This window comes from Castor canadensis, chromosome 1, assembly GCF_047511655.1.
Source record: "Castor canadensis chromosome 1, mCasCan1.hap1v2, whole genome shotgun sequence".
Classification (NCBI taxonomy): domain Eukaryota; kingdom Metazoa; phylum Chordata; class Mammalia; order Rodentia; family Castoridae; genus Castor; species Castor canadensis.
This window is the reverse complement of record NC_133386.1, coordinates 165,829,370-165,846,628: the sequence shown is the minus strand read 5'-3', so window position 1 is coordinate 165,846,628 and position 17,259 is coordinate 165,829,370. Positions and strand designations below refer to the sequence as shown.

At 35.5% G+C, this 17,259-nt stretch overlaps 2 protein-coding genes across 8 annotated transcripts in view; one reads left to right on the top strand and one right to left on the bottom strand.

Moving 5' to 3' along the window:
- Mettl15 (methyltransferase 15, mitochondrial 12S rRNA N4-cytidine) overlaps window positions 1-5,676 on the bottom strand; it is a 182,357-nt gene extending 176,681 nt beyond the window's left edge. For 2 of the 5 annotated variants that reach the window (XM_074043278.1, XM_074043305.1), the window contains exons 1-3: window positions 5,573-5,676; window positions 3,771-3,976; window positions 800-1,086 (exon numbers count right to left, since the gene is read on the bottom strand). In XM_074043278.1, the coding sequence (XP_073899379.1) occupies window positions 800-1,069 (270 nt within the window). In that variant the 5' untranslated portion in view covers window positions 1,070-1,086; window positions 3,771-3,976; window positions 5,573-5,676. The other 3 variants (XM_074043292.1, XM_074043297.1, XM_074043288.1) reach the window with 3 other exon arrangements.
- The window catches only part of Kif18a (kinesin family member 18A), an 84,041-nt gene continuing 72,415 nt past the window's right edge, over window positions 5,634-17,259 (top strand). Inside the window, exons 1-4 of one of the 3 annotated variants that reach the window (XM_074043260.1) lie at window positions 5,634-5,838; window positions 6,236-6,345; window positions 13,670-14,037; window positions 15,862-16,019. In XM_074043260.1, the coding sequence (XP_073899361.1) occupies window positions 13,713-14,037; window positions 15,862-16,019 (483 nt within the window). In that variant the 5' untranslated portion in view covers window positions 5,634-5,838; window positions 6,236-6,345; window positions 13,670-13,712. The remainder of the gene's footprint in view (window positions 5,839-6,235; window positions 6,346-13,669; window positions 14,038-15,861; window positions 16,020-17,259) is intronic. The other 2 variants (XM_074043271.1, XM_074043251.1) reach the window with 2 other exon arrangements.

The following is a 17,259-nucleotide window of genomic DNA, read 5'->3' as shown; positions in this document are numbered from 1 at the left end:
ACTGTATCCAATCATTACCAAAAACAACTATACTGGAATTCAAGTTCTGTACCCTAACTACATAGCTAATATAAATTTTTTAAACTATGATTTGACAAAACTAATCAACTCTGGGAAATAAATTGTTGAATCCTCAAAAAATTAAGCATAGAGCAATCCACCCAAGGTTTATACCCCTCAGAATTGAAGACATATGTCCACACAAATATTTGTATGCAAATGTTCATACTATTCGCAATAGCCACAAAGTCAAAAAAACAGAAATGTCCACCAACTAATAAATGAACAAACAAAATGTGATATAGCCCAAAATAGGATTATCCAGCCATAAATAAGAACAAAGTAGGACTGGGGGTGGGATGTGGCTCAGTAGTAGAACACTCGCCTAGTATGTGTGAATTCCCGCATTTGATTCCCAGCACCACAAAAAAGAAAAAAAAAAAGTAAAAATACATGGGTAAATCTTGAAAACATGTTAAGCAAAAAAATAAACCACAAGGCATATATTATATGAATCTATTTATACAGAATGTCAAGAATAGGAAAATCTATAAGGAAAAAAATAGATTAGTGGTTGTCAGGGACTGGGGGAAGGAGGTCAATAGGGATCAAATGCCAATCAGTATAGCATTTATTACCAGGTGATGGAAATGTTCCTGAATTAGATAGTACTAATGACTGCACAATTTATCATTATACTAAGACCAATGAACTGTACACTCTAAAATGATGAATGTTACAGCAGGTGAATTGTATCTCAAAACAAAAAAGCTAAGAAATAAAAAACAAATCAACTTACCTGACCTTTTTGTGGTGCCAAACAACGAACAACTTCATCCACCATTACCGGAGTATGGAATTTAGTCATGGCTTCAGAATCTCTGTCTTGAGATCTATCTAACTCCTGACCTCCAGTTTCATTTGTTTTCTCCTGGGCTTCATATTCATTATATCGTTCTGCTATAGTATGTATTTTTTTTGGCCAGACATCTAAATTAATTATGCCAGATTCCAAAGGGCATGCAAAAAATTCTTTATATAGTCTACAAAAATGTGAGTATCGAAGCATTCTGTAGGTCAACAAATCTAGAACAGAAATTTAAAATATGACTGTTGGATTTTTAGAAAGAATATTATGTCTGACAGAAAGCAAATTAATATGAAATATTTAATACATCAAAAAAAGTAACATTCATTAGCTGAATAAGTGAAGATGACTAATCTCCTTATATGAAATAAGGAATCTAAGAAAATGCATGGATGTAATTTAAATATAATTTTAATGTAGCCTCATAAGCACTAGGACCTTTAATGTTTTAACCATGAAGGATATGAAAATTGGCTATCCATTCATCATTTTTTGAAATCCTTGTTTTTGAATTTTAATTACTTCTAAAGAGTAGGTTCACTGACACAATTATTTATTTGAAAAACTATCTGAATGACAGAAGTGATCATAAATGTCCTATTCAGACCCAAACAATCCTTTTTTTTCAATTTCTTCTATTAGTTTTTCTCATAATTCTAAGTTATCATTTTCAATTTAATGTTAAGAGAGATCGCCTAGAAAGGACATATACACCAAAAAAGAAAAGATGATCAGTCTGTGAAAATCATGCAGATTCATGGTAGATATTCTCTGACAAGACCATCTCACCACAGTCTGTTATTAGGAGTATAATCCAATTTTAACTACCATTTTACATTCAACTGAGCACACTTTGGCATTTGATATTTGCCTTTTTTATCTCGCATTTTTTTGGAGCTCAAGACCTAGGCATGCTATCACACACTGTACCTCTAGCTATACCCTCAGACTATCACTTTTAATTACATGTCCCTTATGCCCAAAAACCAAACAAGTAAATTACACATTCCTTAAATTTCTCCTACTTGCTCCATTGTCTTCTGAAATTTCTAATTCTTTTAAATGCAGAGAGAAAAATATATTTACATAAATATATTAACAGAAGACATTATTACTAACATTGAAAACATAAGCATTTTATTCAATTGGTTTCAATGTTCTTCATATTATCACAGTTAATACCAGTTAACACAACCCTTTTTTTCCTCATGAGTTATTTAAGACCCATACCTTTGTATCCACAGAATCAGATATATACTAGGTGCTTAATAAGTGTTTCCTGAAAAAAAAAAATTGAATAGATGGACAAATTTCAGATTCCAAAGAAAAACATTTTTATCATTCCTGACTTTAGGATATTTCACCTGCCTGACTGACACAACCAAAATCCATACGTTCTCAAAATACAGAAGACACAATTCCCACTTCAATATGTCTTCCTTTCCTTTAGAAATAGAAAATGAAGAGTATACCATGTGTTGCCTAAAACAAATCTGAATACAAATATGTAACATGAATAAGATGTTACCTTATGGATAATATTTCAACTTTACTAAAAATGTACTCACAGAATTATGTGAGAATGTGACAAAGGAAAAATATGGCAAAAAAAAAAAAAAGAAGTAGACTAGAAAATGGAGACTAGAGCCTCCAGTGGTGGTAGAACACTTACCTATAAAACATAAGGCCCTGAGTTCAACATCCAATGTCACAAAAAATAAAATGCTTAAAAACTAGACTAGTCTTAAGAAAATTTTTGGACATTAAGCAGTGATAAATTAGCCAAAATGTTAATTATGTCTTAAATTTTCCAGAAAGGTCACACAGAGGAAACATAACTCGATGCATGAACATACTTCACTGCAACTATTTAATGTGCTAATGTGATTTAATGGTAATTCATGTTGACCATGTGTGTGTGCTATCTCATGAATTAGATTGGCTTTTTTTTTTTAAATGGAAACAGAAGCCTATGGCTTGGCTTTGCAAAACTTGGAAAAAAACAGTACGGCGTTGTAAGATAGCCAATACAGGACAGTGGAATCTGGAATATTTTGACAACCTATAGTGTCAACATTTTGACAAATAGAAAAACAGACACAAAAATGCTATCACCAGCACTTACCTCTTTTCTACTACACTCATTTTCTATGTACTTATTCAATTATGTTCAATGTACAGTCCATTAAGATTTATTATGAACTAATTGGTCACAAACCTAGGTCAACATGGAGAAAGTGCTACAAATGATTTTCTTCATTGGTTCTTGCGTGGAATAGCTACTTTAAAATTTAAGAGTGATGCTCCCTTTAGGGACTTCCTTTTTCTCTGCATTGCAGTCTCCTACTATACAAACCAAACCCTCCAGCAGTCTTCTAAGGGCCACTCACCTTAAATGATTTAGGATTAAGGTTATTCTAGTCCCAGGACCAAGGCTAGAGCACAAGGTGCTATGTCCTGGGTAACTCAACTTTTCTCTACTGACAAAGTTCAGTTTAAGCTATTGAGACAACAGCTTGTGGGAATACAAAGGTAAGTGATCCAGTGAAGCCCGATTCCTCAGAGGTGCTAACAATTACCATTGTAGTCACTTTTCCCCTGCAGGGAAATCCTGCTTGAAAATGTAATTAATGCCACCAAACGCGACCTGAATGAAGGCTGGCACCGAAACGCGGACAAAGTGAAAGAAGTTCTAAAACAACGGGAAGAAGGAACCCTTCTGCCAGAGTCACACTCTGATTAGAGAAAACTGCTGGGAAAACTTCCAACCCCAGGTTGGTGGCGTGTTGAGGAAGGGAGTCGGAGGGGAATCGCCTTTCTTAGGCTGGGAGCGGGGGATCCGGCGACCCCTCGGGAGTCCGCCTGAAAAACAGCACCCGGGAATTGACCACCTTCTCCTCACCTGAGGCACGAAGATGGCTCAGTCGGCCTTTAACTTGGGCCAGCGACGACCACTAAGGCTCTGGAGAACCTAATCTTGCCCTGGGGGAAACTTGTACGGACGGACAGATGGGCCCCTTGTCCGCCCCAGCAACCGAGCACCTTCCGCCTTTGGTTCCGCTGATTCCAGTCCCCGCTGCGAAAGAACCTTGTAGGCTCAGAGGAGCTCTGGGGAAAATAGTTAAGACCTCACCATTGCCATGTATAAATGCACTTTTACTTTTTCCTTTAATGACCGAGGCAATTTTAAACGTAACTTTCAATTTCTCCTCTACCCTTCGGTTTGCCATGAAAATATATGTTAAATTTGTGTTCTAATATCAGAAGTTAAGTTAAAGGTGGAATTTCTATCTTCTTATGTCTTGAAGTTTGAAAAGTTTTTATTCTTTTTTTTCCTTCCTTTCTCTACGAAATGTGTCATTCTCTTATTCTGTTATACTTCCTCAATGTCCTGCCAAAGAGTAGCCAGCTGGCACAGCAATGATATCGATTGTAATGTCAAAATCGCTCTGATTTAACCAAATGTGTGATTTCTTAAGAATTTGGTACTTATCATCTAAGCACTGCTGTATGGCAAGCGAAACGCTGAACTGAAATTAAATGCAAAGTACTTGGGTCAGGTGCGCAAACACCTGTGAAAGTGATACATGTGGATATTTAAAAGATGAAATTTAAAACATATTTATGTATTCACTTATCAATGCAATTTTACAAGAAAGTGGCAAGATATGTATATTTTCAAACTCGATTAAGATATCATTTTACTGTCATTTAACGTTTCATATTTCAGAAACAAATGGCTGAATTCTGAATTGGTTTGTACAATTCAAGACAATATTTTCGTTTATTAGACTGTGCTCCTGATTTTCTTATAGAACTAAATGTCCATAATCTGTGCATTTTCAATACATTGCTTCACTTACACTACTCTGCACTGGTACATCTTATTTGTACAGTGATATTGAATCACCAGAATATAAACTCCAAGAGGGTAGAGATTTTGATTACACTGTGTACTACTGTGTTCCTAAAATCTACGTCAGTATTTGCTGAATGAATGGGTACAATATAAAGAACAGCAATGAAGTTCAGATCATAATATTAAAATTATCCAGGGGGGCTGGGGATGTATCTCATTGGTAGAGGGCTTGCCTAGCATGCATGAAGCCCTAAATTGGATCCCCACCATTGCAAAATAAAAATATCCTGACAAACGAAGATGACTTAGCAAAATACAATTTCCCTTTTTTTCTAGGTAGCTTTCTCTTTCTAAAGTATACATTCTGAAATAATACCTATAATCTGGGACTTTAAACAAATTATTTGATCCAATAACAAACTCGGCCGATATCTGTAAACAGAGACTGTAAAAAGCAGCCAAATACCATAGTTTGACAGTCAGCACTAATGGGAGGCGGGCCTAGGAGTTCTGACAAATGAAGCCATGGGGCCTCTAACCAAAAGAACTGGACTTGCATTTAATTCAGGTGAAGAGGCCCCCCACCTTCCAAAGCATGAGACCTGTGCCTTGGAGGCCTCCCTAATGAGGTAGGAAAAAGGAGAAAATAAAAACCCAGAACCCATTAATCCACACCGGACAAGATCCGCCTCTCCTACTAGCAGAAGGCACACGTCAACCCCTGCCCAGAACCGTCTCACTCTCGCCCCGAACCCTGACACCAAGCCCAGCTCTCATGGGTCTGTTGGCTTACTGAGGCTCCCAGGGCTACCTCCCACCTACACCTCCAGCCTAGTCCCGCCCACCTCGGACACCGCCTCCGGAAACGATCGCGCGCGTTGCCCCAGCGACGCACTAACAAGCTGCTTCCACTCAGCCGTGCCGCTGAGCCTCCGGCGCCAAACTGCCACGCGCCGTAGCAACGTCTTGCGTGATGACATCACGACGGCGGTAACCAATGAAACGAGGCGCTGATGAAGCTAGCTTGGGTTTGAATCTTGTGATGGAGTTTGGAGCGTCAGGAGGCCGACATTGAAGTGAAGTTGTTGCGGTACTGCCTTCTGGGCCTGAGGTAAGTAAGAGGCACTGGAGGAAAACACTCTGATCTCCGGGACGCTCGCTGGCTTACTGGGAGCGAAGAGGCTGTCCGCTTCAGGTCGAGACCACGTGGGCTTGTTAACAAGAAGCTCTAATAGGGTCGGTGGGAGGTACGGGAGGACTGGGTGGTGGCGATGGTCCCTGGGGAAAAAAATGAAAGCCGGAGGGGATTTAGCATGGCTCTGCCGGACTGTAGCACTCGACAGCTCCGCAGGAGGCAAGCGATCTTTTGTTTTAAATTCCGTGAGGAAGTCGGAAGTTTTAAAGGTACCGTGGCACTATTCCCAGACTTTGGCAGAGGACTTTAACTGTCCAACGTCTTGCAGTGTGAAGTTCCTTCCGGATTCCAAACTCGGAATATTTTATTGCAGATGTAAATGTACTTCTGGGCTTTACTGTCGAATGGAAAAACTTGGTGTTTGGCGAGGTTGTGCTGTTATCCGTTCACTGGTCAACTGGGAACCCTCGTTGCAGCATCAAGGCAAGACCTGCCCCAACTGCCCAACGGGGTTGCTGAGGATCGGATTGGGAACAACTCTTTAGCAAAGTGCACTGTCCTTTACAGTCTGCGAGACTTTCCTTTAGGAGTTCTTTAGCCTCACAGTTAAAAAAAAAAAAAAAAGCCCAGGCTGACTGTTGCTGTCTATTGTATCAGTAGGGATTATTTGACCAGAACTAATACTCTTGTACCATATACAGCTTAGTTTATAAACTATGGAACAATTATGTAGAATTTGTTAAATACTCCACAGGCTTTAGTTGGTGGCATTCCACCGCATCCAGCTCTCTCCCACTGGCCCCTACCTTCGGTTTAGAGAGAATTTAAGGAACTTTGGTGTTAGAGAATACCAAGTCCAAAGACTAGACAGTACTTAGTACTAAATTTATATTATTTTGTAAGAACTATTTCAGTAAACAAAGATTATCTCCCTTTGGCAGTAATTAATCTCTTATATTATTGAACAAGCTTTTTAAAATACATAAAATTTTCATTTTAAAAGTATCTTGTCCCACTACAGCTATGACTTAACTCAATTAAACAATAAGTGACTTTTATGCTGCTGACTCTATGAATTCTAAGAGGGAAATAAATAAAATAAAACAATGAAGTGCTGCCCTTCCCTCCATTGGAACTTTTCATTCTTCCCTGATGTTTGTAAATTAATGGAAGCAGTGGCTCTTACAGTATTTCAAAGAGAAATATAGATGTGACTATAAACAAAGATAATTCCCTGTCCTAAAAAGTGTTTGTTGAATCACAATCAAATTCAAACTTGAGTTTGTATTTAAGAAGTAGTTCATAGCTTTGTCACACTACATCTGCACCATTGTTAGGAAGTGTTCTCTTTTGATTCTAGAAAAACGTAGTTGTGAAGAACATGGATTTTGGATTTGGACCTGGACCCACTTTCTGACTCCTCACTTTTTTGTCATTTGGGAAAATTACTTGTCCTAAGGCTAAGTCCCTATGTTTGTAAAACATACTTTATATGATTATTATAAAGATTAAATGAGATGATGAATGTCAAATGTTTACTACAGTGCCTGGCACATAGAGTGACTCAAATTATGATCATTGCTTTTTGTTATCACTAATTAGAACCATATTGTCCTAATCCAAGTGTTCTTAATAACATACCTGCCAATAATGGCTTCTAAGTGATATGTGACAAGCATGGGAAAATCATTATCAGTTTTATTTTGACATTCATTCACGAACTCATGTACTAAACCCTGAGGTTTCTTTGAAAAGGAAAATATAAAAAATAAATAAGTAAGAGCTGAAGGATGAGAGAAATGATGAGATGTTAGACTAAAGTACAAACTAAGTTTGTGAGATCTTAAGTACAATATGGAGCATGGTTAGTGGTGGATTTATTAACTTAATTGTTGCAATCCTTACACAATGTATGTGATATCAAGCCATCACAAAATACCTTCAGTATATACAATCTTTAATGTCAAACATTTAATGTTAAACATTTTAAAATGTTTTCAAGTAAGAAGTATATATTTTTAATTACTGTGAAAAAATCTCTGAGGACTTCTACGTGGGTAAATTGCTTTTTGAATTCTATGTATACTTTATATAGTTTGTTAATCATATATTTGGGAACTAATTGTACAAGCCTTTATAAGAGACTAGTGATATAAAATAAAAAACACAGTCCCAGTAGTGGTCATTTCTTATCATTCTCTTGTTCCTTTTCTAAACATACACCATGATCATAAAATTTTGGAACTAGAAAAAGAACCAGATAGTCTAATTCTTTTGTTCTATATATTAGTAACTGTAGTCCCTTCTATAGCCACTTAATTATCCTTTCTTTTATACCCTAGTCTTTCTAAACTAAATAAATGCCCTTCTGTCCCACCAATGAAATCCTGCCATTTTGGTGTTTTGATACTAATTAACAAAGGCAACTTAGTAGATATGACAAAACTGATCAGAGGCTTTAATATTATCTTTAGAAAAGTTTTCTGAAAAGAATTTTTGAATCATTACATTATTGCACAGATAACTAAGTTTAGTTGTTTGTTTTACCAGTGCATATTAAACATGATAAATGTTAAAGGAATTTGCTCTCTGCACCTGATTTAGAATCAACTAGATGTCCATTTCTAGTAGTTAACTATGTTAGAAAAGAAGAAGACATCAGGTTTAATGTGGGAACAATCTCATTAATCCTAAAGATATTGAACTAGATTTTTATGTTTTTAAATTTTATTTATTTATTTTTGAATTGGTGACCAGCAACTCCTGAGCCCAAGCAATCCAGCTGCATCAGCCTTCTCAGTAGCTGGAACTACAGACATTTAGCACAGTGCCAGCCTTTATTCTTTACATTTAAGAATATTGGGTTTAGCTCAGTGCTGGAGAATAAGCACGTGTTTAACATAAGCAAGTCCCTGTGTTCAATTCCTAGCAGCAAAGAGAAACTTATATTCACTTATTTGCTTTAAAAAATAAGAAACTGCCAGGCGCTGGTGATTCATACCTGTAATCCTAGCTACTTAGGAGGCAGAGGAGGATCAAGGTTCAAAGCCAGGTGGGCAAATAGTTTGTGAGACTATCTTGAAAAAAACCCATCGCAAAGAAAGGACTGGTGGAGTGGCTCAAGGTATAGGCCCTGAGTTCAAACCCCAGTACTGCAAAAAAAAAAAAAGAAAAAGTAGAAAAATATGTGATACTTTAAAAATTAAGATCAATCTTGAAATCTGTAGCAAGTTATATTTGGCGTTATTATCTCCCTTTTTTCCTTCCTTTTTTTTTTTTTTTTTTCTTTTTTTTAACTCAGGAGCTTGAGCTTTCTAAGCAGGCACTCTACCACTTGAACCATGCTCCCAGAAACATTTTACTTCTGAAACTCCTTTAGATGGTTGTCAAAATTTCTCCCTAAAATGTTACTTGAATAATACCTATTGCCTTCTGAATGCCTTCAGTAATTCCCAGTTAATTTCAAAATCAAATCTAAACTCTTTAGCCTGTGTATTCAGTGCCTTCAAAACTTGACCCCACCTTTATCCAAATTATCTTTTTAATGCAACCTTCCCTCTTCTTTCTAGCTGCAGCAGCAGAGATTCTCTTATATCTATGCATCTAAAATGGAACAGTTTAAAAAAAACAAAAGATTTAATTAAATTAACCATGTAGACAGTCTTTCTACTCTGCACAAGCTTTTTCCTATCACAGGCTTTTGGACTTGCTGCTTGAAATGCTAATGGCCCAGAGAACCACTTGTATGCTCCCTCATTTCATTCTCTTTAAAAAGTCACCCAACTTAGAAGCTTAGAAGAGTTTAGATTTCTGACCCATCTAAAATAGGAGTTTGTACACATACTATTGTTTCTCTTTATCTCAGAATCCAGAAAAATGTTTCATAGACGCCCCTCAATAAATATTTACTAAGTGCATAACTAATATTCCTTCCTTTTACCTGGTTAATACTTCCTTTACCTAGTTAATACTTTCCATTTTTCAACTCTCAGTTCTAGTGACTTCCTCTAGCTTTTAAACTATACAAATCTCCCAATATAGTCTCAAATAGCACTGTTAACCTTTCTCCTGTAACATTTGATATTACATGTTTACATTTATGTTGAAACTGTAAATGATTATAGCAACAGTAGTAAACACTTGTAGCCCATTCTCTGTGGCAAGCATTGTGCTAAATGCTTAATCTTTAGACCTTACAACAACTTTTAAGAGATGAGTGCTACTATCACTCCCATTTCCCAGATATTAAGTAATAGAGCTGAGATTTTTAACATAAGCTATTTGGCTCCAACTTATTGAATTAACTAGCTAATTAATTATCAAAAAATAAACTTCTAACCTTGGCAATTCTAAGGTTTGTTTTGAAATAAAAACATGATATTTTATGTTTATTTTAACCATTTCCATATATTTTATCATTTTTAAAAAAATAAAGCCAAAGCATTGTTGAATATTTCAGAAAATTTTTAGAAACGTGTATGGGGGTAGTTTTTGCTCTCACAAGGAATGTGGGAGGCTACTAGCCTTTAATAGACAGGATAGAAATACTAAACATCCTCTAATACATGGGACATTTCTAAAGAAAGATTATAAGCCAGTCATAAGTACATTGGGAAACACTAAAGTTTCCATTCACTCCAGGATGAACACATAAGAGATATTTCTCAAATACTTTAATACACTAAATATTTGTTATTACTCTTGTAGTCTTTATATTAATCTTGTGAAGTATTATCCATTTTATGCAAATGAAAAATTTTAGACTCTGAGGTTAAGTAACTTATATAAGGTCATAGAAATGAGGTATAGGTACTTTGTGGGGCTTAGCTAAACACAATCTCAAGAGTGTAGAAAGAGCAGGGTGGTATCACCTGGGACTTGAGGTTATAATCTAAATGACCATCTGTTCCTCTTCAGCATTCTATTTTTGTGTTAAAGCTGGGCTGTGTCCAGCATCTGCTGCTTTTAGATTGTTTTTGCCTTACTTGAATTATGTCCAAAAGTATATGGTTTTATGACATATTTTAGCTTTAACACAGCTATTTTGTCTTCCATAAAAAAAAAAAAGAAAAACTAAATATCTTTTCACCTCTCTTTCTCTTCTATCCATATCATATCTCTGCTATCTTTTATAGTAATACATCCTATATTCACTGACTCTGAATCTTTTCCCATTCAGGATTTTGTCCCCACCACTTTCCTGAAACTGCTGTACACATTAACCTCTGTGTAACTAAATCCCATGGTTAATTCTCAATGACTACTTGACCTGTTAGATTTATTTAACACAAAGTGTCAGAATCATTCTCCTTGATTTCATGATTTCCCAAAAGTCTTAAGTCAGTTGTAAGCCTTAAACTTTTAGAAATTTAAAATGCTTGAAACTGCATTCAGATGGTAAGGACAACCTTTACATTCTTGACTTGGCTTCCAACTGCCTTTACATTTCTACCTGGATGTCTGTAAAAGCTCTTAAATTTACTATATCCAAAACTTAACTCTTGATCTCCTCTCCACCCACACACCCCAAACCTGCTGTAGCCTCAATAATTTCCATCTTACTTAATGGCTACTCCATTCTTCTAACACTCAAGCCAAAAAACTTGGGGAGTTATTCTTGAATCCTATCTTCACTCATACTCCACCTCCACCTATCAGGAAATTCCATTGAGGTTACCTTCAGGGTAGGTACAGAAGCTGACCACTTTATCACCTCTACTGCAAATACCAGAGTTCTGGTATTAGAGCTCAGAGTGCTAAGCTGACTCCATTGTCTCTTGTCTATATTACTTCAATAGGTTAGTCTCTGTTCATAATACTATGTTTCTACAGAGTGGTGATATGATCAGATTGTTATTTCTGTGCTCAGAACCATCCTAAGGTTCTTTATTCAGTGTATGATCCAAAATTCTTTAATCCCCACATTTTTCTCTTCATGTCTTATTATTCCCTCCTTCCCTACTCACTTCATTCTAGCTAACACACCAAGCACCTTCCTGGGATCTTTTCCATGAGCCATTTTCTCCTCCAGAAAGTGCATTTCCTAGTATCTACATGGCTAACTCCCTCCTGTTTCTAATCCTTACCCAGAAGGGGTTGTTTTCTAGTGTGTGTGTGTTTTTTTTTTTTTTAGTTTTATCTTTAATTGACTAATAATGGAATGCCTTGATATTTCTCATCACATCAAAAATTGAATAAGAAAATTAGGCTAGTTAACATATCCTTCACCTCACATGCTTCTCTTTTGTGGATGAAACATTTAAAATCCACTCTTTAAAATTGACAGAGTCAATTTCAAAATTTACAGAGTCCAGGCATGGTGGTATAGTCTGTAATACCGCTCCAAGATCTTGATTTGAGGCCAGCCCTGTCAAAAAGTGTAAGACCCTATCTGAAAAATAACTAAGCCACACAAGGCTGGGGACATGATTCAAATGGTAGAGTCCCTACCTCGCAAGAGCAAGGCCTTCAGCTCAAACTGCAGTATGGCAAAAAAAATATTTTTTAAGAAATTTGCTTGTACTGTATGTTATTGTTAACGTTAATGTAATCACCTTACTGTGTAGTAGGTTACCAGAATGTATTCCTCTGTATAACTTCAGCCTTTCCCCATCCATCCCACCCTTCTTGTCATTCTCTTCTCTATTTCTTTTAGTTCAAATTTTGACATTTTACATATAATGAAAATCATGTAGTGTTAGTCTTTCTGTGCCTGTCTAATTTTGTTTCATACAGTGTCTCCTGGATTCATCCATATCCTCAAGAAATGGCAGAATTTCATTCTTCTTAGAGGTTGAATAGTATTCCACTCTGGGGAATATGACACTCTTTCATTCATTCTTCAGTTGTGCATTTAAGTTGTTTCCATATCTTGGTTACTGTGAATAATGCTGCAACAAACATAGGAATACCTGCATCTCTTTAACATACTGATTTCAGTTCCATTGGAGATGTGACAAGAAGTAAGATTGGTAGATCATACTAACTCCCTTACCTCCTTCAAGTCCTTATTCAAATATTGTTTTGGGGTGTGTGTGCGTGCTACTGGGGTTAGGGATCTTAACTTTTAGATTCTTGATTCTTTTCTGGATAGTTGAGATTTCCAAGTCATTTACCTTTGTTAATTTACTTTTCCTTTTTTCATCTAAGTTAATTATAAACTCAAATCTTAATTTATAAATTTGCTAGCTATGATTGATGGTCCTTAAATTGTATATCATTAACAGATGAGAGACTAGGACCTCTTAATACACCAAGAAATACTTCCATTTTTTCACCTTCAGAACTGAGCTAGCTAGTGGATGCATCCTTGGAACTATTTTTAATCCCAGGTATCTCTGAGGCGCAGGTAGAGATCACCCTGGATTTATCTCTTTCCACTCCCAAAAAGTTTGTAACCAAGATCACCTTTACTAAAAACTGTTCACAAGCCAAAGCTCTCACATTATTACCTTGATAGGATTCTGAGAAATCCTTTCCTTTCCATTTTCACTACTCATGCTGAAAGAATGCTGACACCATTGTGAAAATCAAAGCCATTTTCAGGTCTTATACCTGTGGTTGTATACAATTCAGCTAAAGTATTTCAGTTAAGCCAAAGCCCCAACTGATTTTGTGTAAATGTGTGGCATTTGATTTGGGGGGAATAGGTGGCATGGGTATTATTTTAGGGTATAGATGTGTGTGTACATATTTTCCCCAGTAACACCAGGTGAGTAGAACAGAATTAACACCTTTTTTGAAAGAATGCTACATGCCAGTTATAAGTAGAACTGATGGTAAAACTTTATTTTTTTTTTTAATTCAGAAATAGCAGACATTCATGTAAAGACAAATCAAGATAATCAACAATGTCTGCAAATAAGGAAGACCTGTGTCACCACATGAAAGTAGTTGTTCGTGTACGCCCTGAAAACACAAAAGAAAAAGCAGGTGGATGCCATAAAGTTGTTGATGTTGTGGATAAACATATTCTAGTTTTTGATCCCAAACAAGAGGAAGTCACGTTTTTCCGTAGAAAGAAAGTTACAAATTTTGATATTACAAAAAGACAAAATAAAGATCTTAAATTTGTATTTGATGCTGTTTTTGATGAAACTTCAACTCAGATGGAAGTTTTTGAACACACTACCAAGCCAATTCTTCGTAGTTTTTTGAATGGATATAACTGCACAGGTAATTGTTTCAGTTTGGGATATAATTTCTCCATCTGATTTCAGCTTTATATTGGGAGAAACATGTGCTCGGTCCTTTCTTCTAATTATAGTCAAAATAGCAGTATGCTAACAATTTTTAAGAAATTCAATTGACTACCTTGAATTGTAGACCTCCTTTGAAATTCAGTCATCATATATAACATGTATCATTTGTGAAACTTTCTCTTTCTGGGTCCTCGCTATTTCCAGTTTCCTGTATTATTAAATCACGTCATTCTTGCAATTGATGTTAAATTTTTCATATTTGGATTCATGAATATACACACTACCTACCTATATATACAATTATCTATGCCTCCTGAAGAGTTGGGATTTCTGAACCCCTGGCAGTTTTTTTTGCAGCATAATTTTTCTTTAAGATACCCTGAAAAAATAAGTTAAAACTCCATGATAATTGAGCATCACATATCTTTAGCCCAAGAATCATCTCTAATACATTGGAGAGGCTATCATTTGCTTTTCAAAAAAGGCCATGTGATTTCTCAGAAAAAGATGTGCAAAATGACCAGTTAACTCAATGGTTACAAATCACTGAACACTATTGTTATCTTATTTTTGTAGTTATCAGTTTTTATGACATTTTCACAAGATAATCCACATCTGTAACATGTTTTGCTATTACTGACTCATTCAATTTTGTCACAGAGTTGGGGGGAGGTAGCCCAAATAATGTATACACATGTGAGAAAATGTAAAAACAATTAAAAAAAAAGCTTACCACTTTCTGATCAAAAGGCTACAGATTAAATAATTATTTAAAATCATGTAAATCGCAAAGCTTATTAAATTTATTACTCAAAAAACAAAAAAATAATTTTGTCACAGAAGATTGGCCCTCTTGATCAAATAAGAATGGAATGTGTTCATTGATTGGAGCTGATGATTCTTATTTTTAATCTAATATACTTTTCTTCTTCATACAGTCTTCAGAGAGTTTCTAATTTTTTTTTCCTGTTTAAAATTTTTTCTTGACTCAAAAAAAAAAAAATCTACCAATGTTGAATCTTTCGTTTCTCCTTGGCTTTACTTTATATTTTTATCCATCTGTCTTAAGACTTTTTTTTTGGTGGTACTGGGGTTTGAACTCAGAACTTCATGCTTGCTGGGCAGACACTCTTAGTACTTGTGCCCACTCTGCCAGCTTAGTCTTAAGACTTCTTGATATACCAGCTTACATAAAATAGAACAAAGTGAAACTTATATCAGTTTAGTTCATTCTACTGAAACATTTTATCAACTGGTAGTGTATGAAAACTTGATATGTTAGCTGAATATTGGGTGTTTGCAATTTGTAAATCAAAGAGTGGATTTTTTTAAATAAATTTGAAGAAATGCATGATGTTTATATTATACTAGATAGAATCTTGGAAATACTTTACCTAAAGTTAGAATTTAAAAGAGAATTTTATAAATGGCCTTTATGTGGAATTCATTCATTCAAACTTGTATACTTACTTTGTGTAGATGATATGCTAAGGCACTAAAGGAAACTGCCTCTACTTTGGTGAAGCTCAGTTGGAAATACAGTGTCATACATCCTAGGGTGGAGGGATTTGGAGGTGTAGTATACACTCAGGGTATAAATGAAAGAGTAACAGTTCTGCCAGTGATAATCAGAGAAGGTACAGAAAAAAGTGACATTTGTGCTAAACAGGGACAGTTGGTATCTGTTGGGCTTAAAGTTCCTGTTAATGATATTCAGATAGAAACACCCACTAGACAGTGGAATACAGTAATGTTATGTTGTAACAAAGAGCTCTGATACCTTTTCATAAAAATTCAGTACTTGCATATGGTGCCACTGGAGCTGGGAAGACACACACCATGCTAGGATCACCTGCTGAACCCGGAGTAATGTACCTAACAATGTTAGATCTTTACAAATCCATGGATGAGATTAAAGAAGACAAAGTATGTAGTACTGCAGTTTCTTATCTGGAGGTAAGTTGGCAGGGTTTTTTGTTTGTTTGTTTCTTTTGGCAATATTATTTTTGAAAGATATTTTAGTTACATGGGCAACTAAATTATTTGATATAGGACATTTTTCATGGGTATATAAAACTTAAAATTTCTGAACTTGTTTATTTTACTTTTTCAGTTTTTGTATTTTGACATAACTTCAGACTTACAGAGAAATTGCAAGAGTACTACAAAGAATTTCCAGATATCCTTCCTCAAGATTCCCCTACATATTAATATTTTACTAGATTTGCTTTCTATCTCTGGATATGTATATTTATTTTTCCAAAACTATTGGAGTTGGAAACTTGTAAACAGGAAAAAAAATTTTTCAGGAAATTTTTTTAATAACCACTGAGTGGTTATCAAAATTGGAAAATTAGCAATAATAGATTATCATTATCTAATTTATAGAACTTAGATTTTTCTAATTCTATTAATACTGCTTATTGAGGAAAAAAATCTAAGATCATGAATTGCATTCAGTATGTCTTTAGTTTCCTTTGATGTGCAATTTTTGTGTGTTTCATTGTATTTTATGACACTGCCATAAAATCCTCAGTTTGGGGTCCTCACTATTAGATTCAGATTATAGACAAACAGGAATACCACAGAGTGATGTTGTTCTTACTGCTTCATAATCAATATGTTTATAAGGTCAGTTGGTTCCATTAATGGCAGTGTTAACTTTGATAAATTTCATTATGCTGATGTTGGCAAATTTGTACTACTCTAAAAGATACTATTCTATCCTATATAATTAGTGATTATTTTGTAGAGAGACAGTGTAAATATCTGCTTACTCAAACTTTCCTCTGTTAGTATTGGCATCCACTATTGATTCATACCTAAATCAATTATGAAGATAATACCTGGTGATTTCTGCTTTTTGTGATACTAGAGGTTGAACTCAGGGCCTCACACTTTTTTAGGCAGGTGCTCTACAACTTGAGCCACTCTGCCAACCCTTTTTGCATTGGTTAGTTTTGAGATAGGCATCTATTTGTGCTTTCCTTTGTACCTGCAATTGATAGGTACACACTACCACACCTAGCTGTTGGTGGAAATGGGAGTCTTGCAAACCTTTTGTTTGGGTGACCTTGAACCAGTATCTTCCCAATTTCTGCCTCCGTGGCTGATGAGGATGATTTTAAATTTCATCATTTCTTTTATATTTTTTCAATGACTATTTACAGAAGAGCATTCTCTTTCCTTTACATCA